General features: G+C 52.9%; 1 protein-coding gene across 2 annotated transcripts in view; it reads right to left on the minus strand.

Moving 5' to 3' along the window:
* Positions 1-24977, minus strand: part of IGDCC4 (immunoglobulin superfamily DCC subclass member 4) — a 39004-nt gene that overhangs the window by 3893 nt on the left and 10134 nt on the right. The window contains exons 3-18 of one of the 2 annotated variants that reach the window (XM_046010355.1): positions 24586-24727; positions 17644-17780; positions 16167-16307; positions 12686-12841; positions 11466-11879; positions 10767-10931; positions 10086-10223; positions 9048-9218; positions 7768-8004; positions 7516-7617; positions 5432-5615; positions 4519-4646; positions 2868-3038; positions 2494-2631; positions 1430-1535; positions 693-921 (exon numbers count right to left, since the gene is read on the minus strand). In XM_046010355.1, coding sequence (XP_045866311.1) covers positions 693-921; positions 1430-1535; positions 2494-2631; positions 2868-3038; positions 4519-4646; positions 5432-5615; positions 7516-7617; positions 7768-8004; positions 9048-9218; positions 10086-10223; positions 10767-10931; positions 11466-11879; positions 12686-12841; positions 16167-16307; positions 17644-17780; positions 24586-24727 — 2759 coding nt within the window. Of the gene's footprint in view, positions 1-692; positions 922-1363; positions 1536-2493; positions 2632-2867; positions 3039-4518; positions 4647-5431; positions 5616-7515; positions 7618-7767; positions 8005-9047; positions 9219-10085; positions 10224-10766; positions 10932-11465; positions 11880-12685; positions 12842-16166; positions 16308-17643; positions 17781-24585; positions 24728-24977 lie in introns of both variants that reach the window. The other variant, XM_046010354.1, reaches the window with a different exon arrangement.

The raw sequence follows: 24977 nt of genomic DNA on the forward strand, positions 1-24977 counted from the left end.
GGGCTTGGCTGGGAGAGGGGAGCCTAAGAGAGAGAAGTAGATAGAGACTCTTGGCCTCCTGGCCACCTCCCTGCTAAGGCTCTGGGGAGGGACCAAGAGTTTGGGGGTGAACATGAGGATGGAGAAGTCCTCCTGCAGAACAGCCCAGTACCACAGAGCCTAGAGGTGTCCAAGCCAGGCAGGGTCTCCACCACAGAGGCAGGGAAAGAGGGAGGAAGCACACAAGGGTTTGAATAGGCTCCTCCGAGAAGTGGAGGAGGAACTACAATTGCCCATGTGGAAGGGCCCTGTCCTACGTGAGCCCACCTTATCCAGGTCCTGGTCTCACTTGTCCTTCATACTAGGGAGGGCTGGGGCTTACAGATTTCTCCAGCTCGCAGGATGAGGAGGGTGGTGTGGCCAAATTGAGTTACCAGCAAATGGTCCACTGCAGGCACTTCCCTCCTTCTGTGAGAACCAGGATGACCTATTCTGCCAGGGATGGAGGCCCATCTGCTTCCCTACCCTGCCAACTTTTTCAGGGAGGAAGGAGAGAGATCCTTTTCTCCTGCAGCTGGCCCTGGTAAAGCGGGAGGGGGGCCCGAGGAGCGTCTCTAAGGGGGGGTCACACGTTGGGCTCTTGCGCCCCCTGGTGTCCTATTTGGGAATGAGTCATAGTGTGGGACTGTGAGCCACCCAGGCTCCAGGCTTACCTTTCTTTTCGAGTGACCACGGCAGTCTGAAGCACCGCCCCCCATAAGGCTGTGCACTTCAGCCCTGTCCTCCATGTCTGAGGGCGGCGGAGACCAGTCCTGGGGACGGGGGTGCACAAGGGACTCCAGTTCATGGGCAGCTGGGGGGCTAGGAGGGCCAAGGCGGGCTCGAGAGTACAGGGTGGGGTTCCCAGCGTTAGTTGTGGAGGACAGGCCTGGCAGGGCTTCCCTGGAAGGGAAGACAGAGAATTGGGCACAGTGGTCAGAAAGGGGTGGAGGCAGGCCTGGGATCTAGTCCCGCCTATGTCCTCCAGCAGGTTCCCATCCATCTCTGGAATTTGGTTTCCCTGTCCAGGCAATGATTAAGAAACTAGGTTCAAAACAGCTGTGACACTGCAAATGGGACCTTTCCTCCCCCCCCCCCCCACCCCACCCTCCAGGTCCAGGTATCTGGAGATTAGGGGTCTCTCTTTCCAAGACGCTGGCAATGATAGAAGCAGTGAGAGAAGGCAGCTCAGCCTATGCTCGTCCTTGCTGAGGAGGTAGGTCGGGGCTCCCTAACCCACTCCCCATTCTCATGAGGACATCACTCCCAGTCCCTTCACCCCAGAGTCTTAGCTTCGGTGGGGCCTCTGGGGGTATCTCGGGCAAGTCATGGCCACTTTCCCTACCCTCTCATCTCCGCTGCCCTTCTGGAAGTTTCTCTTCTCTGCAGGCAGACTGGCTCCTTCACCCACCTGTGGGGGCTGCGGCGCAGTCCGGCACACATGCAGGCCAGGAGGCAAAGGAGGCCCAGGCAGACACCCACAATGATGCCTGTGACTGAGTGCACGTCCAAGGAGTCTAGCAGGGGACAGAGAGGGGACAGAACAGGTCAAAGCCAGGACGAGGTCCAGGGTTCATAGATCAGGATCTTTCTTTCTTTCTTTCTTTCTTTCTTTCTTTCTTTCTTTCTTTTTTAAAGATTTATTTGTTTGTCAGAGAGAGCGAGAGAGACAGCAAGAGAGGGAACACAAGCAGGGGGAGTGGGAGAGGGAGAAGCAGGCTTCCCGCTGAGCCAGGAGCCCAATGAGGGGCTCGATCCCAGGACGCTGGGATCACAACCTGAGCCGAAGGCAGGAACTTAATGACTGAGGCACCCAGGCGCCCTAATAGACCAGGATTTCTATGGCTTCCTCAGGAGACCACTGGCCTGAGTCTCACCCTCTAGAAACAAAATCTTCTGCTACAAAAAGGGGTCCACCACTCCCTCTCTGACTGTTCTCCCCAATGGACATCTGAACTTCCGGTCCCTCTCTGTCAACCTGGTCTCCCAATAAAACACACTAGGGCTGGTTTTGTGAGTGTGCCACAAGAGTGGTCGCACGGGGTCCACACTTAGGATGCCATGCTTGGTTTAAGGTTCTGCTATCACCGTCTTGCAATGCTAATTTTTCAATAAGGGTACCACATTTTCATTTCACCCTTGGCCCTGCAAATCACATAACCAGTTCTGTGGCCCTCTCCCACCCCCTAAAGTTCGTCCCCTCTCTAAGCCAATCCTCCAATCAAAGCACTCTCCCAAAGAACTAAGCCAGTCTCCCGTAAATCCGACCTCTTGACTGAACCGCCACTGAACTACCCCCTTCAGATTTGCCCTCTGCCCACCAAAGCAGGAAGCCAGCTGTCCAAAACAATGAAAGGGAAGCTGTACCCTGGGGCGGGGCCCTGGAAGAGATGACTTAAGACTTAACTCCAGGGGCCCTCAGGAGACCTCAAGCTGTACCAGGGTGGACCCACTCCTCCCTCCCTGCCCTCATACCTGAGAGCTTCTCCTGGAGAGTGATAACATCCTGCAGGCCAGAGAAGGGCCCAGGCCCCACCTCTGTGCGTGCCCCCATCTTGAAGAAGTACCTCGTGTCGCTCTCGAGGCCATGCACCTCAGCGCTGAAGATGTTTCCTGGAGGCAGGGGAAAGCAAGGAAAGCAGGGCTGGAGGGTTGGGGGCATGGGAGCAGGATGAAGGGACAGTCTGGAAAAATGGGACTAAGAAGGCACAGATTCTGCCTGCTTCTCCCAGACACCCATGGAACAAACCTCAGCCACACTCTCACCACTAGCCCAGCCCCTGGAGGGGTTCAAAAAGGGAGAGGGTGGGGAAGCTCTTGCTCAGATGCCCTGGGGAGGGAGCCCTCACCCTCCGTGGTAAGCAGGGTCCACTGGTGCTCAGGCTGGGTGTGGTTGTTGCTGTAGAGGATGAGATACTCCACGATCTCCCCATTGGGCTCAGTCGGGGGGCACCAGTGCAGCCGAACGGTAGATGGTGTCAGGGGGCTCAGGCGCAGGTCAGACGGGGGCGTTGAGGGCCCTGGAATACAGGGGAGGAGATGAGGAGAGGCACCGTCACTGAGAGCCCCAGCTCTGGGGGCAGCCAGGAGACAGGGGCGTGAGGACAAACCACAAAGCAAAATGACATCTGATCTCTAACTGAGGAGTTTCTGGAAAACATTTGGCAGGGAAGAGGTGTTCACTACCATTCCTCTCCTCCCAGAAACTCTTTTTCACTCCTTGGAGCAGATCTCAACCTTCCATACCTCAATACTTCCAAAGCTGGAGGAGACTATCTGGTGTCCAGAGACCTAGGAGCAGAGCTCAAAATTTTCTGGAAGACTTACATTTCATTTTGAACTCCCATGCTGTTTCTCCTCTAGTCCATGGTGAAGTCTAACATAAAGTAGTGTTTAAAACTATTTATCATTGAAAGTTCCTAACTCCCCTTGCTACCCACAGACCTTCCTGTAAAATCAGTTGATGCCCTGTAGAGCCTTTGTCTGTGTTTGCCCCTGACACAGTTTCTAAGGGTCATGGGCATCCCAGTAGGAGAAGTACAACCTTTGTGGTTTTGTTTTTAGAGAAGAAACTGATCCTGGGGGTAGGGGTGACTGAGGAAGGGAGAGAAGGAGAAGTAGGGACACAGGTGAATAGTGAGTTGGAAGGGGACAGAGATTTGGGGTTTCAGGGCTTCAAGGCCCAGCAGAGGGTGGGATGGGGACCCAGGGCTCTAAGGCGTGAGGCAGCCACAGCATCACAGGCTGGCAGAAGCCTCCTCGCCTCTCACCCTCTCAGCTCTGGTCCCCCCCATCTGCAAAAGGAGAAAACTTCCCCGTCTTCGCACAGTCAGTGGTGCTGGGGAGCCAATGACACAAAGTCTCTTCTGAGAAAACATGGGGGGCCGCCCAAACTCCTGATGCAGTTTAAGACCATAACAACTGAAGTGATAGGCGGGTGGGAGACAACCTGTATGCAGTTTTTTCAAGAGCAAATGCCAGCGAGTGCATGGCTTTTGCACCCCCTCCCACCCAAGACAAAGGTCTTCTGTCCATGGGAAGGGGAACAGTGCTAGGGCAGGCAGAACCAAAGAGCCTCTTCTAGGAAAACAAAAGTCCATTTTTCTTGGAATGCCATTTCCAGAGGTACCAGAGTCACGGGCGTGCACAGCGAATGGTTCCATCCTTTTTTAGATGGGGACACAGAGGCCCAAGGGGGAAGGGACCTGCCCAAGCTTCCCTTTGTGTCGGGCAGGATGTAGAATCCAGGACACCAGCCTCCCTGACCCGGCCCCTTGTCACCAGCTCAGTGAGTTCTTGGCAGTCTCATACAAGAAGCCCCTCCTCGAAGTCTCATTGTGTTTAGGAGTAAGTGATTAAGACCAGCACAGGACTGGCCGGCATGAATGGAAGCCAGGGATAGACGGAAATAGGGTTTTGAGGGACATGTCAAAAAAGAGGGCCATCGGAGCAGGAAGGAGTGGGGTAAAAGATGGGACTGGTGGCAAGGCGGCCACTCACGGTCAGGCAAGGTGGAGCGTTCTACCACGGATCCGAAAGGCCCGTCCATGTCCACGCCGTGGGACTGTACTGCAAACTCGTACTTGGTGAAAGGCTTCAGTCCACCAATGAGGATGTCTTCTCCAGAGCTGCCGAGGCAAGAAATGCGACTGGTGCTCTCAGGAGCACCCTCCCAGCAGGGCAGGCCCGTCCCAATCTGCTCCGCCAGCCCCAGGCCCTCCCCTGGGTGGGGAATCAACTCACTGGCCAGTGCCAGGTGGGGGATAGGGGGGCAGTGACACGGACACCACCCGGGATTCCTACAGAGAGGTCTGGATGAACGCTGCTTCCAGGGTAGTCTGTCCAAATCTCCAGACTAGGCGCCTGCTCAGGGAAACCTTCCTGGATTCATCCGAGTCATTGTCTACCCAAGGATCCATCTCTGATGCATCTTTTCCTTGACTTAATGGCACTTGAGCTTCAGCTGTACGTATCTCTGTCTCCCTACTTTGTTTTAGTCTATCTGTTTTATGTGCTTTATTATGTCTTCAGTATTTTTATGCGAATTTTTCCTCTGCCTAACGAGCAGCTCCTCAGGGCAGTGGCGCTGTCTCCCTGTCTGACTGGGGGCCCTCTCAGGACGGCGGCACAGCCATCTCCTCCCCATCCTGTCGGGAGGCCTCTGAGGTTGGAGAAATAGGTCTGCCTATTTCTGCCGCACATTCCCTGAAGTTGAGGGCAAGGCTCTGCTGGGAGGGGACGGGATAGAAGGGACTCCCCTTTTCTACCTGGCCCCAGCAGACCCTCAGTGTGTCCCGCTATAACATGTGAGCCAAGAAAGTTTCCTGAATCCCTGGGTCCCTCCCCTTGACCCCATCTGCTGCCTTCCCCCGGCCCCCCACCAGCCTCTGGCAGCGTGGGCTGGCTTCCCCACCTGGTGTAATAGGTGACCAGGGAGGCATTCCTGAGCCCCCAGGGGCTGAAGCGCACAGTGTAGTTGACAATCTTGACTGTGGTGAAGTCTGGCTTTTTCCACCGAAGCCAGATGGACGTGGAGCTGTTAGATTCCGCGTGGACATGGGCGGGGGGCAAGGGTGGTCCCCTCTGGATGGGCAAGTCTGGAAGGTGAAAACAGGGTGTAGGGAAAGGAGGCAGGACACCCATCTCGAAAGATGGGTAGTGGTTCACAGTTCCAAGGCACTCGTTCTTCACCCTCTGTCTTCTGATCCTGTGAGCTGAGCAGCATCATCCCAACCTCACAGCTGAGGAAACGGAGGCTCCCAAGAATTTAAGTGATTTTTGCCAAGGTCATACATACAGCAGACTGTACTACAGAGAGGCAGCAAACGATGGCAATTAAAAGCACAGACTTGGGAGCCAAGTGGCCCTGGTTCCAATTCCAGCTCTGCCGCGCACTAGCTGTGTGGCCTGGGAGAAGCTCCTTAACCTCTCTGTGCCTCCATTCCCTATGTCAGTGGGGCTGAGAACAGGACCTCCTTCATAGTGTTGTTAGGAGCATTAAATTAGTTAATTTTTGTTAAACATCTAGAAAAGGGTCTGGCCTATTGTTAAGCACCGAATGTTTTGTGTCTCCCCAAATTCATATGCTGAAATTTGAACACATGGTTGGGGGGGTGATCGTGAACGGGATTAGCTTTGTCCATCCGGCCACTATAGCTAAGTACCACAGACTGGGTGGTTTACAAACAACAGAAATTTCTTTCTCACAGTTCTGGAAGCTGGTGTTTGAGACCAGGGTGGCAGCATGCTCAAGTTCTGGTAGGAGCCTACACGTGGGTTACAGGCTGCCGACTTCTCATTGTATGAACGTGTGGAGGAGAGAGGAGAGGAAGCGAGCTCTCTTGTGACTTTTAAAAGGGCCCCACCCTCCTGATCTCGTCTAACCTGATTTACCTCCTAATACAGCAAACTGGAGGCTGGAGTTTCAACGTATGAATTGGGGGGAAGCGGAGGGGCACAAACTCCACGTCTGTAACGGCGCCGTGTAGAAGAGCCCACAGAGAGCTCTCCAGCCCCCCTTCTGCCATGTGAGGACACCGTGAGAAGAGGGCTTATGGTCTCCGAACCAGGACCTGGGCCCTCCCCAGACACTGACTCTGCTGATGCCTTGATCTTGGACTTCCTCTGAGATTGCGAGAAAGAAAATGTTGTTTAAGCCACCCAGTCTAGGGTATTTTTGTTACGGCAGCCCGACCTAAGACCTATACAGTAAGTACTGTAGGATGACATGTTTATTACATAAATACAAAATAACACAGAAGTGGGTACTTTATCTGTATTGTTCACCACTAAATTTCCACAACAGGGTAGTAGACAGTAAAAAAGATTTGCTGAATGAACTAACTGGAATTTGAACAGGTTTCTTGGCTCTGGGTTGAGTGCTCCCTTCGATAAAACACACACTTGAAACTCAGCCTGGTAAGTCAGGGGTGAGGGGGTGTCATAACGGACAAGCAGGGTGGCCCACCCAGAGCCACTGGGCAGTGTAATACAGTGGGCAGACTTTTGTTGGGAAACCAGGGGTCTTGGTTCTAGTTTAAAACTCTACGTGACCTTGGGCAAGTCCTTTCACTTCTCTGAGCCTCCGTTCCCTGATGGGCCGCATAGGGAGGCTCTCCCTGCCTAGCATAGAGAGACAGTCTGATAGTTCGCTGTAAGTGGATGTGTTTTTAAAAACGTTTAAAGATCAAACAGGGTCAGGAGTCGCTGATCAGCCACAGGGTTTCTCTCTGTCCAAACATTCCCGATTAGCACTGCTCATGGGTAATGAAAGTCCCATAGTTCGCCTAAAGGACACTGCATCGACTGAAGTTTCTCTCTACAGCAGAGGCTGTCTGGGGCTAGAAGAGGACCTTTAAACTGAGAAGAATGGGTCTGGGGGTGGTCGAGGCTACCGGATGGCTTGACCACCAGGGCTGACCCAGAGGAAAGTGAAAGGAAGCGGCCCATGGACCCCTCGACGGAGCCCTCCTCCCTCTCCTTCCCCAGCCCTCTCACCTGGTGTGGGAGCCTTTTCTGTCTTGCCCTTCCAAACTGCCGCGTAGCCATCCTCATGTTTGTTGAATGCCACAAGCTTTACCTCGTACAGCCGGCCAGGGGCTGGGGAAGGTCATGGGGGTCACTGGCTAGAGGGACCTGAGGCCACTTTCATCCCCGAGGGCATTCCGTTCCCAGCTCCCATGCCCAGCTTGCCCAGTGCCCCACCAAGGCTCTATCTGTTTCACTCCCTCCCGCAGCAGCCCTCCGCACCTAGCTGGGTCAGTTCATACTGCTTCACTTTCTTCTTGAGCCGGACAGGCCCCACATCCCAAGCCTGGTCTCCACGGCCCCCCGGGGAACTCTCGCCATCGGCCTCCTCCTCGGCTCCCACCTCCCGCCAGTAGAGTTTGTAGCCAGAGATCTGGGCGGGGTGAGGGGGTGGCTGCCACGACACCACCAGGGACTCCATCCTTGCCCGGACCTTCAACTCTGCGGGGGCAAAAGGGACTAGGGGCGGAGGAGCAGGACAGGAAGAGGAAGAGAGGGAAGGAGGAATGAAGAGAAGTAAGCCAGGAACGGGAGAGGGGAGCGGGGCAGGAGGAAGCCAGAAGCAGGAAGGGAGCACTGAGCGAGAGCCTTGCCAGCCTCCCCACAATGCCTTGGCCCGCGGCCACAACCCTGGAGCCAGGCCTCGGCTCAGCCTAGAGGTGAACTCGCTGTTCCACACGCCCAGAGTGCTGAGCATGCAAGGCTGTCTCCTGGGCATTTGCAGAGGTGTTGGCAAGGACGCCCTCTGGGGCACGACTGGTAATACCCGGCACAGCGTCGGGCTCTGTATTTCTTCTGAAGGCAGGCAGGCATGGGTACTGACAGGCAAGGGGGTTCCCGGGGTTGCTGAGGCCAGGAAGAAGGGGAGGAGCCATTGGTGTGGGGAGCCTACTTGGAGTCTAAGAGTGGGGCCTGACTATGCGTCAGACACTGTTTTAAGCTCCTTGGGCGTGTGTTTTGACTTTATTCTCACAACCCGATAAAATGATAAAAATACTATTGTCTCCATTTTACAAAGAAGAAAACTGAGAAGCTAAGTAACTTGTCCACCGTCATACAGACAGTACGCGTGCCGGGTTCTGACAGAACGTGGCATGCGCACTGTCTGTACTCAGTCATTCTATTACTGGGCCTCTTGACAAACCAACGGTCCTACTCTGGAAGCAACTACTGTCTGGCAAGTTCCTGTTATGGACAAAACACTTGTTTACAATGCATTAGTAACCCTCACAACGCTACCCCCAACCCGTGGCAGTTAAGTGAAACCTCAGAGCTGTGAATGGCTTGCTCAAGGTCACGCAACAGATAGAAAGGACTCTGGAGCCCAGGTTTGTTAGTAAAGGCCAGCCCTTTGCCTCTAACACCTGGTCTCCCTGGCCCATCAAGCCGGGGAATCTGTGGAGGGTCTCTGACGAAGAGGGTGCTGGGGCCTGCGTTCCAAAGGCACACACACGCCCACATGATCACACACACCACCCTCCCTCTCCCCTCAGCCCCTGTACCGTGGCTCTGGTTGTGCACGCTGGGCGTCCGGTGCTGCATCCACTGGGAGGGGGTCCCGTAGCCAGCCCCAGTGCCCGCCGAAATCCGTACTCGGTACACCTTGTTGGGCTGAAGCGCGCTGAGCGTAAACTGTGTCTCATTTCCAGGCACCTCGGTGGAGACAACCTGATCTGCTGGGACAGAAAACATGGCTGCTGGGTGGCCACTTGAAGACCCATGACCCCCAAACTCCCCTATACCAGCTGTTCCACCCCAGATCTTGGTTCCTCAGTGCTCTCTCAGCACAGATCCCTCGGTGCCTGGACGGGCTCCACAGCTCCAGAGTGGACTCCTGGGCCTCCAGCCTGGGCTGATGCAGGCCATCAGCCTCAGCTCAGCATGGAGAGAACCATGGCATGGACGCCACACTTTCCCATGAGCTGTCGTGACCATCCCCTTATACACACACACACTAGGGTGCAGGCCCAAGGGCTTGTCTCTGAAGGCCATCAGGCACTGCCTACCTGCCAGAACCCAAGCCTTCTTCCTCACCCTTCCCTCCTTCTTCCCTCTCATCCTGACCCCCAGCCACTTGTCGTCCCCCAACTCTTTATCCGTTGCATACCCTCTCCCCTAGATCCTTATATCTGCCCTGACACGCCCTCCCCAATGCTCTGTTTCCCCAAATCGGCAAATACGCCCTCCACAGCCCTGTCTGGTCTTTTTGAGATAGAAGGAATTCTAGGGATTACCTAGGCTACCTGCCTCATTTCACAGATGAGGAAACTGAGACAGGGACTTAACAGCATTATCCACTATAGCCATAGTCGAGGTGAGGCTAGATCTTGGGCCTCCCTCTGTCTTGAGTTGTGCCTCTTGGCCTTTGCCTACACCCAGAACTCACTCCTCTTGTCCAGGTTCCCATTTCCCTATTCCACAGCTCTGGCTCATTTCCTCAGACGTCCCCCGCATCCCTGCTTGGACCCTCAGCTGCTCTGGCCAGCCCTTCATAGCGACAATTCCCAGCTGGGTGCAGCCCTCACCCTGTGCCCACTTACCTTCCTTTCCCAAACCGTACTCTATCTTGTACTTCACCACCTGCCCATTGCTCAGGCTGGGAGGCAGGGGCAGCCACGCCACCCTGATGTCCAAGGGGTTGGGGCTGGACAGGGAGAGCTGGGGCGCTGCACTGGGGACTGAGACAGAAGAACATCAGGGTGAGCTCTGCTCCACCGACGTGGAAGGTGAGGCCCAGGAGCGGTCAGAGACTTGCCCAGGTCACACAGCAAGTCAGAAGTAGGCCCAGGACCAGGATCTGAGGGAGGAAAGGGAGCCTCTCAGGGGAGCCCCAAACTGGAGATGAGGGGATATCCTTCCCACCCAAAAGCCAGAAAAAGGTATGGGGCACAATCTTCTACATCCAGTGGGTTCATGTCACCGGTCCCTACCTGACCGGATGGCACATGGATATTGAGAAGGGACATATGACACAGGGAATCGACACCTGGACTCAAGTCCCAGCTGTACTACTGACCTTGGGCAAGTCATTCTCATTTTCTGGGCCTCAGTTTTCCAAACTGTAAGTTGGGAAGAACCCTCACCCACTCCCTTACAGGGCACAGAAGATGACACGAGGCAGGTAAAAGTGCCTTGGCATACACTAGTAGAAAGTAGTGAGCTACCATCACCAAGGAATTCTCTGGAACCCAAGGTGCCCATTGAAGGTTGAGAGGCCCTACCATCATCCAGTGTGTGGACCAGCGCTGGGCTAGAGGTACGGCTGGCCCCCAGCTGGGAGTAGGCCACCACGTAGAACTCATAATCGGTGTTGGGTTCCAGGTCCCGAACCTGCAGCTCTGTGGTGTCATTGTTCACTGCAAACTGGTATTCCACATTGTCCATGCCTGGGGCCGTACACAGGGGCCAAAGGGACTGTCAGAAAGCCACCCTCAAAGGTCTGCCAGTTGGAGGTTATCTAGGGATCCTTCACATTGTCCCAGCCTCTAGAATAATCTGTGTATAACCTTATCATCAGATCATCTGAGCTGGAGAGTATAGACTTCCCCAGCTTCTAGTTTCACTGTATTAATTCCTCCACCAGTTAGGAAGTTCTTTCTGGTGTCTAACTGAAGTGACTCCTGCTGCAGTTAATAAACCAGCTCCAGGAATGCTTAGGCATTTACCCTGGGAGGAAAAGTATCCTCTTCCTCCTCTATCCTAACAGACTGTGGCTGGGGGTTAATGAGCCACACACGTTAAACCTTCCAGCGGGGCGTCGAAGGCTATGACCTAGCCCACATCTATGCGGGTCTCTCCTGCGGGCTCCCACCCCTTCCCATGCTATCCCCAAGAGTACCCACCCACGCGGCAACCCTTCCTGTAGTCTAACCTGTGCCCCCCACGTGGGGCGCCCCCGTGCGGGTCCCCAGCGGACGTACCCCGTGCCTTCTGGTAGTGGAGGGAGAAGCCGATGATCTGTTCGCTGTGCAGCTCGGGCCGCTCCCACGCCACCAGCACCGTGGAGCTGCTCAGCGGCGTGGCCGTGACCCGCGTTGGGGCGCTGGGCAGCCCTTCGCGCACCACTACGGCCAGGGGCGCGGCGGCGCACGCGGTGCCCGCGCTGTTCTCAGCCACGCACTGGTAGTAGCCGGCGTCCTGCAGGCCGATCTGCGTGATGACCAGGCTGCCGCCGCCGCCCTGCACCTTGACGCGCCCGTTGGGCCGCAGCGGCGCCCCGTCGTGCAGCCAGCGCAGTGCGGGCCGCGGCTCCCCGGCCGCGCGGCACACGAAGCGCGCGGTGCTCGCCCGCGTCCGCGACAGCGCCTCGGGCGCCTGCGAGATGGCCGGGGCCGCTGGGGGCGGGGAGGGGGACGCTGACCGCGCGCTCCGGCCGCTAGGGGCTCTGCCGCCTCCCCGGACGCTCCGGCCGGCTCCCGTGCGCCCTCCACTCGCTCCAACCTTTCTCTGAGTCAGCCCGCCCCCATATCCTCGCGGGCGGCGCCGCTCTACCTCTGCTCCTCCCGGGTTCACCCCAGCCCCGCGCTGGCCGTTCTCCTCCTCGCCCCGAATTGTCCCCAGGCCTCCTGAGCCTCCCCTAAGTACCCTAGGTCCTCCCGAGCCTCACTCCACTCCCTCAGGTGCCGTAACCTCCTTCTCCCCTCCTTCCAGTGTCCCCTGCACCTGGGAGACTTACCTCTCTCCACAGTTACCCCAGCCCTGAGCAACCCCGTCCCCCAGTGTTTCGTGTCACTCGGACCACGCCACTATCTCCCTTAACCCTCAGTCCTACCCCTCCCCCCGTGACCTAGGTCCCACTCAGCCCTCCCCTCTCCACCCCCCCATCACCCAAGTCATGCTCTGACCATCCCCCTTTCTCTCCCTGCCTCAACTTCCCCCACCTTATCCTCCAATCTCTTTCCCCCACTCCCCCGCCTCCAGTCCTCTAGCCTGTCCCTTCCAGTACCCACCCTAACGAAGGACTTCTCCCGGAGTGCCGGACCCCCAGCTCCAGCCCTTTTTCGTCCTCCAGGATTGCCCCTCGATCATTCTAAGACACCCACTTGCCCATCCCCCGTCTTCAACTTCCCTTCGCTGGCCCTAGCCGACCTGCCCACTTCGGTCCCCCCCGCCCACTGCCCAGTCCCCCACTCCGCCTCACCCAGCACGCGGAGCTCAGCGGCGGCCGTGGCGAAGTCGCGTGTGCGGGGCTTGTTAGCGCGGCACACGTAGACGCCCGAGTGCCGGGGCTGCGCGCTGCTGATGAGAAGGTTGGTGCGGCCCAGGACGATGACGTCCGTGGAGATGGGTTTCCCATCTGGGGGAGGAGAGGAAGAATGGTGGACTAGGGCACCGAGGACTGCCCCTGCATCTATGCTCTGGATCCGGGGTGGGACAGGGGGCCTTCACACCCGCTTAAGAGAACACAACAGTCCCTTGTTTGAACCTCAGTTCCTCCGCTTGCTAGAGGCTGACCGTCTCTGAGCCCTCCTGTCTCCGTCTGTAAAATGGCGAGAGGAGAGTCCCTAGCTGGAAGGATGCTGGGAGGGTGGGACCCATAAGGTTTGTGAGAAAGCCAGGCACAGCGCAGGCACCGAATAGGTACTCAGTACACTCGTCAGTTATTACTATTACCATTATTATTAAATTCATTTCTCTCAAGAAGGACACGCTCCTCCTGTATGGTCTTATCCCAAATATTGTGATGAAGACATGGCTGGAAAGGTCTGACCAGAACCAAAGATTTGAAAATATGCAAGACTTTTTATCTTGAGTCTGAAATGAGAACAATTTTTATTTTATTTTATTTTAAAGATTTTATTTATTTATTTGAGAGAGAGAGAGAGAGAGTACAAGCAGGGGGGGAGAGGGAGAAGCAGGCTCCCCACTGAGCAGTGAGCCCCCTGCCTGGCTTGATCCCAGGACCCTGGGATTATGACTAGAGACCAAGGCAAACACTTAACCAACTGAGCCACCCAGGTGCCCCCGAGAACCATTTTAAAAGCCCCTGCTTTCTGAACATGAACGGAAGATCCAGAGAAGAAATGCAAATCGCCAGGAAACACTAAAAAAGTCTTCAACTTCACATAATCAGAGAAATGCACACCAAAACACAGATGTTAATTCTCACTATCAAATTGAGAAAGTTTTTAAAAAGGGTAAGCTGCCAGAGAAAGGGTAAATGCTGAGAGGGGCTCCACCTTGACTTTGACCCAGGGATCCCATTTGTGGGCACCTGTCCTGGGGAGATAAGAACAGGTCTGATCACTGTGGTGTTCTGTAACAGTGGGCAATGGGAAAGGACTTAAAAATTCAATGGTAGGAACTGGCAAATTGCATTATGGCTATATTCAAATGATGGAATATAGTCATTATCATTAAAATTACTTTTTGAGAAAGTTTTAGAGATGGGGAAATGGTTATGATAAACTGTTGAATTAAAGTAAGACTTGCAACTGTAAATATACCATGCTCCCAAACTCAGGGGGAAAATGTACATGTGTGTAGAAAAAAATCTGGAAGAAAATACACTTGTATGTTAACTATTTCAATCTCTTTGAGTGGTGGAATGTTTTCTGTTTCTGCTTTTTCCAGTTTTCTCCAATGAACACACAACCTTTGAAATCAGAAGAAAACAAAACAAAAAGCCATGTCCCTTTCCTGACTTCATGAAGTTGTAGAAAAGTAGCAGTGACAGGTGTCAGGTAGGAAGTCCTTTTCCAGCCTTTCTCTTCCCAATCTCTGTCCAGAAGTGCTATTAGCAGACTTTCTGCAAGGGAGTTCCCAGGACCACCCGTGTCGGGATTCTCTGGGACAGCAATTCTCAAATCATCACTGTGCACTCGAATCACAGAATCTCAGGGAACCTTGTTAAGATGCAGAGGCCTAGGGCAAGCCCCAGATTCTGCATTTCTGCCTAGGTGCAGGTGGCGGGTCCAAAAACCACCCTTTCAATAGCAAGGATCTAAGGCAGTTTAAGATTCCTGGGTCACAACTGTCCAGGCATGAAGGGAGGGAGCCTGCGGTTCTAACAAGCTCCCTGGGTCATCCTGATGCAAGGTCAGGATTTGAGAAACATTAATATTAGAACTTCTGGGTGATGCCACAAGCCTATCGCAATAATATTATGAGGGTCCTGCTGGTGCCAGGATCCCCTAACTAGGCCAGTGTCCCAAGTCCAGCGAAGTGTGCAGGTCATGAAGGCCCAAAGATATTAGCATTGTTTTATCCATCAGTTTAGTGGGAGGTGAATCGTTGTTCAGTTTATTATTTTTCTTTAAACTCTGTGTATTCATTATATACTCTTTTGGATGTGAGATTAAAAACTTATGGAAAGCGGGGCGCCTGGGTGGCTCAGTGGGTTAAAGCCTCTGCCTTTGGCTCAGGTCATGATCCCAGGGTTCTGGGATCGAGCCCCGCATCAGGCTCTCTGCTCCTCAGGGAGCCTGCTTCCTCCTCTCTCTCTGCCTGCCTCTCTGCCTACTTGTGATCTCTGTCTGTCAAATAAATAAATAAAATCTTTTTTAAAAAAAACTTACGGAAAGGAGGCAGTATAGGATAATAGACTGAGTCAGGGAAGAAAGGTAAAGAAAGCAGAGTTAAGACTTCTGCCATCAACTTGAGACAAGTCACTTCTCACTAACAAACAGAAACAAAAATAATCCTTGCTGGGGCGTCTGGGTGGCTCAGCCACTTGGGTGTACGACTCTTGGTTTCAGCTCAGGTCATGATCTCTGGGGTCGTGGGATCAAGCCCCACATTGGGCTCCAGGCTCAGTGTAGAGTCTGCTTATCCCTCTCTCTCTGCTCTGCCCCCTCATGTGTGTCCTCCATGCACTCTCTCTCTAAAATAAATAAATAAAATCTTAAAAACAAAACCAAAACAAAACTTTACTTTTCTTCTGGACAGGGCTGTAGGAAGTGGTGTATCAGAAAGAGAACAGGCTCTAAAGTTTGGGCCTTGGCTCTCTGAGCCTCTGTTTCCTCATCCATCCAGTGGAAATAAGAGTCCTCACCCCTGCTCCCTTCAAAGGGCTGGTCTAGGCTCTGGCAGGAGGGCAGGCTGAGCGCTCAGTAGACAGCAGCAGTGACGTGTGGCCAGCAGCCTTCACTACTCTGATAGTCCCTGCTGGAACACAGTCCCACCTGGCACTCAGCACTTGCTGCCTGATACCGTTGAACCTCTCTTCTTGGGTGTATGTTTTATTGCCCTCACGCAGACTATGAGTTCAAAGGGCAGGGTCCCTGTCTCTCCCATCTGATTTTTTTTTTTTTAATTCACTGTGCCCAGCACAAATCCAAGCACGCAAGGCTGCAGCAATCTGAGCGGGGCCGAGGGGCAGCTTTGCAGCCCCGTGGAGGGGGCCTACTTTCCCCTGACCCCAGCTCTCACACATTCACTTGCAACACTGTTGAGCCCACCCTGAGTAAGGTCTCAGTGATGATTTTGTGGGTGGCAGACGCAAAGTGCTTCCTAAAGGAACATGCTACACAGATCGATGCCTAAGTCTGTCCAGGCTCCCCCACCCACACTCAGCCCCGGAAGAGGAGTTCCCACCATATGGAGCCGTCACCCCACCTTGGGGACACGTGAGATGCCGCACCCTCCTTCTCCATACCCTTGGGTCCCCTCCCTCCACTTACCCTGTCGGACCCAGGACACAAAAGGGGTGGGATCAGCGGAGGCCACACATTCCATCACCACACTCTGGCCAGAAACCACCGTGGTGTTCTCTGGGGCTGCCACGATGACCACGTCCTGCCCCCTGGTGGACGCCAGGGACCCTGGAGAGAGGGCAGATCAGCAAGCAGCCTTACTGTGAGGTGTCTTTACCTGCAGTCCCTCACCTGATGTTCACCTGGTGAGGCAGGGAACAGTCAAGGTTTCATCTGACAGATGGGGAAAGCAGCTGCATAGTTAGGCAGAGCAGGGACCGGAACTCAGAGCCCTCTCTTTTGGAGCCAGGGGAGGAATAACCTGGCGTCTGGCACACCACCCCCATTCTTCCCTGCAAAGGGAGCCCACCCTGCTGGCAGAGGATCATCAGGGTCACAGGTAGACTTGGATGGAGCCTGGGGTTGGAGTCAACAGTCAAAGTTTCTGGTTACTGCACTGCCATTAATGCAGTGTGACCTTAGGCAAGTCCCCTTTCCAGAGGGCTTTGGGTTCCCCTGTGGAAAAGGCAGGAGGTAGGCCCGAGTTTCCGCTAGCTTGGCAGCTCCCTGAGCTCTGATTCCCTACCAAGTTCTCCCTGTGACCCTGTCCCCTGGATCATCCTGAGGAATACCGGGTCTGTCCAGCAGGTGGCGGCAGAGACTTCCCGGCACAGGAGCAAAGTGGACCAGACTAGGAGACCCACCAGTCAAACCACAGCAAGTAGGGTCCCTGGAGGTGGGAGGGATGAGGAGGGGGATGGGAAGAGATGTGCAGAAGGGCCGGGTTGGGAGGGGGTGCCACGGCAGAGGAAGGCAAGTGAGAGGCCCTTGGGGGAGGCCCGCACTAAGATCTGTTGAGCACCTACTAGGTGCTGGGCACTTTCCACTCTTATCTCAGCTATTCCCAGAACCCACCTGAGCTAGACATTTGATAACAGCACAGGGTCCCACAGATGGTAAGTAGAGAGGCCAGGTTTCAAACCAGGTCTTTCCGGCCCCAAAGCCTGTGCCCTTCCTACAGCATCATACTGGGACAGGAGCTTTTCAGAGAAATGAAGAGGACAGGAGCATCAGACTGCAGGGTACCAGATTTGCAGTGTCCAGCCAGCAGCAAGGGACAAATCCGCTGATGCCCAGAAGGGCTGGGACCAGGGCTTCCTGATATTCTTCAGATGCCTCCCCTCCTCTCTCCCCCACCTCTGTCCCTAGCCCGGATGCCCCACCCAACCTTAGGGAGCACAGAGCCTCTATAGGAAAACAGCCCTGGACTGCAAGACTGGAGTCTGGGGTTCCAGCCTGTTCTATCTCTGACTTCCTGGGTGGTACTGCCTTCTCTGCGTTACCTCGCCTCACCTGCCCAATGGCAATTTGAAGGCAGAGCTTGGATCTCACGCGGCACCTGCCAGCTCTGAGGTGGCTGATGCCCGAAACCCCTGGGGGTTCCCCCACCTGGCCTGCCCCTTACCTCTGTGGGCCACACTGAGTAGGGCCTCCTGGCTGAAGCGCTGGCTGATGGAGCTGGTGGCCACGCAGCGGTAGGAGCCTGTGTCACTCTCCTGAATGTCCAGGATCTGGAGGACCCCGTTGGGGAGAGTGATGAGCCTTGGGAAGGGGAGAGGGCACCTATGAGGTGGGCAGGAGCTCTGCAGGGAACTGTCCTAAGTCCCGCTCCCCCCTCCAACTTGAACTACCACCAGCATCTCACTCTCAAGCCTTATTCATAATAAAACATGCAAATTAAAGCTGTGAGATACCATTTGCACCTACCAGGTTGGCAAAGATCAGAAGGTTTAATAACACAGTGTGGATGAAGGAATGGGGGAAGGTACTCTAGTCTTGGTGGCCATGCCCATCGATACACCCTCCTTCAAGGGCAAGCTGGTAATATGTTAAAATCAATCTTGCTTGTGCCCTTTGACCCAGCAACCCCACTTCAAGGACTCTCCTACAGATATTCTCAGACATGTACACAAAAACTTGTTTAATGATATTCACTCCAGCGCTGCGAGGACAATGGCAGAAGACTGGAAACAGTCCAAGGGGCCATCTGTAGCGGGGGAGCTAGCTAAATCGGTTTGGGTACATTCATACAACGGAACGCAAGGCAGCTGTTAAAAAGGAGGCAGCTGCATGTGTGCTCTAATGGGACGATCTCTAAAGTGTTTTTGGCGCGGAATGGTGTGTGAGGTTATGCACGCTTACGTGCTTGCACAGAAGTCCCGGGTGAGGGCGGTTGTCTCTGGGGAGGAGACCTGGGATGGGGGGGGGGCAGTAGGAGACTTACTTTTTATTATACAGCGTTCTAAACAGTGTGAATTCGTTTACCCCTGCCTGGATTAACTCCTCCCACCCTGATAAAAATCCCTTTTATTCACACAATACCATCTGACCCTCAAAACAATCTGAAGAGACAGAGGGCATCACAACCTCCACTTTACTGGTGACAAGACGAAGGCTTGGAAGCACAAGGACATTATTTCCCCAGGGACTCACAGCTGGAGCAGGGTTAAAACTTGAACCCAGGTCTTTCAGTGCCAAATCCCTTGTTCTTCTCACCTGCCTGTCTCAGCAGCCATCAGATGGCTAAGACTGCCTGAGGAAGGGTCCCGAAGCCCCAAGCAACGCACACACTGCTTAGGAGGGGTAGGATGGATAAAGGTGGTATTCTCTGCCCTCTTGGTTAGAGGGTTGGAAAGTGGCTCAGGTTAGAAAGGTCTGGAGCCCTTGCTTAGGAGACAGTGCAATGCAGGCAAGGCTGTGTCCGTGCAGAGGGCACTGGGGTGGTGGTAAGCAGAGCAGGCTCTGGACCAAGTGTGTGTGCCGGGGGTCTTCCTGAATCCTCCACCTCTATTCTTGCAGGGCTAGCTTCCGGCTGAGAGCCCCAGTTTCTCAACAAAGCAAATGATGCTGGTCTCTGGATATAGAATAGGTCAAGGTTGGAGAGGGAATGGGACAGCAGTGTGCTTGATGAAGGTCCCTTGGCTCCTGGGGAAACAATTTAAATGCAGCCAAGGAGAACTAGCTCAAGGGCATTGGGAGAAAATTCTGGCCACAGGCCTGGAAACCTGCTGTGGCCCAAAGTCTTAGAGAATGCACATAAGCCTGCTTCACTCCCTCCCTCATGCCACAGGCAAACCCAGCTCTCCCCCAGGGTCTTACCTTCAGCTCCAGCAGCTGCCCACGTCAGTGCTGGGGCCAGCAGGGGAGAGGGGACGTGGAGGGGACATGGAGGTGGTGGGAGGTAAGATCCTGGGCCAGGAAAATTTGATAGAAAAGGACAAGTGGGGAAGGACAAGCAGAACCCATCTGGGAAATAAGACCTCCACCTCCATCCAGTTCTCCTACACCTAATAAATCCCGCCTTCAAGACCCTTCCTCCTTGTTCAGGCTATGTAGCTGACCTTGCCTGTAGGGTTCCCACCAGAGCAACCCACATTTCCTAACCCCAAAGTTTCCCAGGCTTTCCATGGAAATTGTGCTCCAGGTACCCAAAAGCTGATACTTCTCTGACAAGGAACATCTCCTTATTATGTGTGGGAAAGAGGGAGGAAGGGAGGGAGGGAGGAAAGAAGGGAGGAAAAAGGGATACCTTTCTCAGATATGTATAATCACTATGGCCAACAGAAGTTGGTCTGCTCTGCTTACCGCCACCCCAGTGTCCTCTGCATGGACACAGCCTTGCCTTCATTGCACTGTCTCCTAAGCAAGGGCTCCAGACCTTTCTAACCTGAGCCACTTTCCAACCCTCTAACCAAGAGGGCAATGGAAGCACTTTTAGTGTTCGTTTAAAATCTTTTCTGTTTAGTTAAAACGTGTTTTTAGGAGCCCTGTCCCTGGAAAGATGTCCAAGATACATTGGTGAATGGGGGACAAAAGTCACCAAACAGTGACTTTTAGAAGTCACAAACATAGAAGCAGTTCTATGTTTGGGAACCAGATAAATGATATGTGAGGATATGCACAGAAAAAGTCAAGGGTGGTAGAGCTTACATCATTCAGGGAGGTTTTCTCTGGCAGTGTGATTACTGGGAATGCTTATTTGTTGTGTTTAAAAAATTTTTTTTGAATATTTATTAGGTTGGAAATAGAAAACCTGAAAAACTGAAATTGAATAAATAAAATCTTTTAAAAAATAAATTAAAAAATTGAAATTGAATAAAAGCATGACCTTGAACCCTTTACTGGGGAAATCCAGGCTCTTAATACAGAAACAGCTGTGACATAGTGGAGAGAGCTGGTTCCAGCAGATGTGATTGTACCAAGTGACATCACATGTCTGGACCTCAGTTTCTCATCTGAAAAATGGGTTAAATAGTCCTGTCCTGCCTACTTCACAACCCCAGCCCTACTATGTTGTGAGTTCACAATAGATAATGGACAGAAACACTATCTATGAATCCCAGATTCTAAACACACGTTTAAATGATATAAACTGTACATGTTTAAAAGACTGGGAAGGAACAATACTAAGAGTAACAACTGTCTGTGTCCAGTTGGTAGGTGACTTTTTCCCATTAAAATGGTGTGTTTTATTACTTTAAAAATAATTCAGATTGCAAATAAAACAAAATAGCTACTTATAGAATGAAAAGCAACCTCTGTCCAAAAGGAAAGGATCGTTCTCTTTCCAAGCCTGTGTTTGAGTCCCAACCCCAAAAGGCCACTTGGAACCAGGGATTCAAGAACACAGCAAAGGGGCACCTGGCTGGCTCAGTTGGTAGAGCATGAGACTCTTGATCTTGGGGTCATGAGTTTGAGCCCCACGTTGGGTGTAGAGATTACCTTAAAAAAAAAAAAAAAAGAAAGAAAGAAAGAACACAGTAGAAACTTCACAGCTGCTCTGAATTTCAGAAGAGCCAAGGGACCCCCACCCTGAGCCCTTCATAGATCCACCCTGGGAAAAGGGCCACTGGCCAAGGGTCACACAAGGTTGACAGACACCCTGGGCCCTGGGAGATGTGTAGGGCAGAAGACTACATTAGGGAGCCTGCAGACTGAGGTCCCTTGGTGCCACATTTTTAAAGTGTGAGTGAATGGTGATAACAAAAATGATTGCAAGTGGATCTAGGCACACATTTTTTTATCCCAGTGGTTATGTATTTATTTTTATGGCTACTTTGTATTTATGGTAAGCGTTGCTGGTTTTCCATTTGACTGCAGTGAGATAATGTTCCTTTTCAGCATGTGTTAAAGTTAAGGAAGAGAGCTGAGTTACAGAAATGTATTAAGTAGGTGATTGAGTAAATGGCCCAGGAATGGCCAAAATTATAAAGGGGGTTTGTGAGTGCCTGGGATGTGGGAAACATTGTGCTCATTGATTACTGGTTCCCATGGAAGGAAAATTATCCCCTATCATTAGACATTAGGGTAAGCAGCAGGGAATTGCCTTGGGCTCTAGTCCTCACCATCAGTTCTGAAAATACACACCCATACCTTGACAGTGTGTTTATTAACTGCACGTGCGCATGGTCCCCAAGAAGGCACACGGTCTCCAAACCACTGGGTTGAGTTTATGAATAGCATACTTGTACATGTCCTATATCTGAGCGTGTGTAAAAATACATACCTTGGGCATAATCAAGTTGCTGTTTAAGACATTTTTTTATTTCCCCCACACAATGTGCTGGGACATGTGAGCCTAGCTTATTTATAGCTAGGATCACTTTTCAGAGGACTTGGGGGCCAGCACTCTCAGAGCCCAGAAACTGGCAGCTCCAGACTTCTGGGAGAGGCCTGTGGCTTCGTAGAATGAAGCTTGAACTACATGTAGGGAGATAACAGAGCCCTACTGTTTGCTGGGAAACTTTGGGGGAAGTAACGTGTCCACTCAGAGCCACAGTTGGCTGACCTCTGAGCCCATCTGTAGCATCAACTTCTCCAGACCCTGCAGCTTCCCTACCCCAACCATCGAATCATAAGAGGCTTGTGTGTCATTCGTGCCAGGCCTCTGGCATCCCACACTCTGTGTCCTAGCTGTGTGACCTGGGTCAAGTTACTTCTGTCTCTGATCCCCGGGTCTCTCACTTAATCCAGATAATCGTATCTGCCATAACCATGTATGGCAGGAGGTTCATGATGTGTGAAGTGAAAAAAAAAAAGTAGAAGTTGCTTCATAATCCCATTTATGTTTTAGAAGAAAGGTGATGGAGAAAAAAACAAAACAAAAACAAAACAAAAAAAAAACCCATACAGGGGCACCTGGTTGGCTCAGTCGGTAGGGCAGGTGACTCTTGATCTAGGAGTCATGAGTCCGAGCCCCACACTGGGAGTTTACTTAAAACAAGTAAACAGGGGCACCTGGGTGGCTCAGTGGGCTAAGCCTCTGCCTTCAGCTCAGGCATGATCTTAGGGTCCTGGGATGGAGCCCTGCATGGGGCTCTCTGCTCAGCAGGGAGCCTGCTTCTCCCCTATCCCACACCCTCACTCTCCCACCCCTGCCTGCCTCTCTGCCTACTTGTGATCTCTTTCTCTCTGTCAAATAAATAAGTAAAATCTTTTTTTAAAAATGCCACAAATAAACAAACAAACAAAAAACCCCTGTGTGTACAATATAATCCAAATTTTAAAAGAGGGTATTTATAAACATACAGGGGAAAATTCCAGAGGATAGACATGAAAACTAACAGAGACTTTCTGTGGGTGATGACTGTTTCTTCTGTTTTGCTTACGTGAATGTGAATAAAGCATCTTCCAGGAATATAAACTAAAAGTAAATAGAAGAAAATATGGAAATTAAGAAATACCTACCTTGAATGATGAAGGGAAGGATTAAGTGAGAAAACACAGCTCACATTAAGGGGGGCCTATCATGCCTTTCAACAGGGGGCGACTTTTGGGCTCTCTCCTACTCTCTCTGGGGGCTGCCAGGAGGGGGCTCTCCCTTGGTTCTCACTCAGCAACTCCCAGACAGCAGCAAGGGGCCCACATTTGCAAGGCACAGAAGTTAAAATGTCAGGGCTAGAAAGGCTGGGTCAGCACTTCCAAGGTCGCTCCCTAGAATGCTCATTCATGGGATGTTAACGGGGTTGTGGCAAAAGGGGCTGTGGGGCAGATGAATCTAGGAAGTGCTTGCTTCAACAAGTTTAACAGGCTTTCCATACAGGACTTCTCAGAGCCTTGTCAACACCAAGAAGGGAATTTTATAGGCATTTTTCCCTACGTTATTTGACCACAGAATACTTTTTCTCGAGAAGCACCTTTAGTGACTAATGTTTTCCAAAGAACAGTGATCTAGTCCAACCCTTTTTTTTTTTTTTTCTTTTCCTTTAATTTTATAGATGGGGGAATGACGCTGAGTGAGAGAACCTCTGCGAGGGGCAACAGGCCATGCAATCATCCAAATCAGCAGCTTGACCTGCTTCCTCCCTCACAACTGTTGCAGGGATGTGCCCTGTGGCTTATCTACCCAGAAGTTTCCCCTACACCTTCCCCCCTACCTAGATGTGGGCACAAGTCAGAGGAACTGGGACAGGTCAACACTCAAGACAGGTAAGTCTCAGGGCAGGGAGACCTGTAAACCAGTGTTTCTGAGCCCGTGGAGCCCTACCTGCACCAGGAGAGGACAAGAGTGGGCGAGCTGGTAACTACAGCTCGAGAGATGGAGGCAGAGGACCGGGCCGGGGAGGGGGCTCGGGTGGGGGGGTTGCTGGGAAAGGCCTTGGAGCCACATCTCCGAAGATGTAAGAATCCAAGGGGTGACAACTGCTTGGTGAGACCAGCTCTGAGTCCACAAAAGTAAACAAGCCTCGTGCTTTCTACTTGTGCTGCTGGTACATCTGGGCCTTCCCAGGAGGACACAGTAAGGGTCAAGTCCTGGGTCTAGTTTCTGCTGCTCTTTGACCCCAGAAACTCTTCCCTGGGATCACTGCACCTACCCACTGCTTTATGGGGAGGGAGGAGGGTAAAACGGGAAGGACCCCCGTAACCCGGTATCATATGCTGCACCCCACAGGTTGGCATCGAGAGACAAGAGAGGTTTCGCCTCCAAGGTAGCGCTGCCGGAGGAACCCTGCAGACAGGAAGCCTCCCAGCAGCCTCCATGCTCTGCTCTTAAGGAACAACAAAATTCCTGCCACGGACTCACCTGTGGCCTTGGACAAAACAGAGCTTCTCTCTGGCCCTCAGTCTCCTCTTCAGTAAGGCAGATAAGCTCTGAAGGACCCTACCACTGCTCTCTACTTGAGCTCCGTAGCTTAGTGGGTGGCATTCTTTGCAGGGAACAAAACTGCCTGCCCAGCTTCTCTTTGGGGCCTACGTGAGTGGAGAACCAGGCTGTGGTTGGCTCCTAAGTCAGTTTGGGCAAATGGAGCTACTGTGGCTCTAAGAATCCTGGTTCCTGAGCACATGTCGGGGCTCTCTCTGGCCAGCCTACTGGGACCCTCTCCCCACTCCCCCACAGGATACTCACCGAGGCTCCTCTGGCACTGGGACCTGGTCCTTCTCCCAGGTGATGACGGGAGCCGGCAGCCCTTCAATGTGGCACTCAAACCGAGCAGTCCCATTCTCCTCCACCACCTGAGACTCCGGGTGCAGAGAGAAGCCTGCGAGTGCTGGGGGCGAGGATGGCGAGACACAGGCAGGGACAGAGGAGGAGCACAGGAAAGGGGAGGCGCACACAGTGAGACACACGTACACACGTGCACACGGTGCGTGCATGCACACACAGAAACACAGGGGGTCGGGGGACAGAAACACAAGCAGGGCAAATTCCAGCCAACAGAGACAATTGAAAGGGCAGCAGGGGGATAAGAAGCGGTGATTACTGGTCAGACGCTGGGTCACAATGAATTGCAGCGCCCC

This window comes from Meles meles, chromosome 6 (genome assembly GCF_922984935.1).
Source record: "Meles meles chromosome 6, mMelMel3.1 paternal haplotype, whole genome shotgun sequence".
NCBI lineage: Eukaryota > Metazoa > Chordata > Mammalia > Carnivora > Mustelidae > Meles > Meles meles.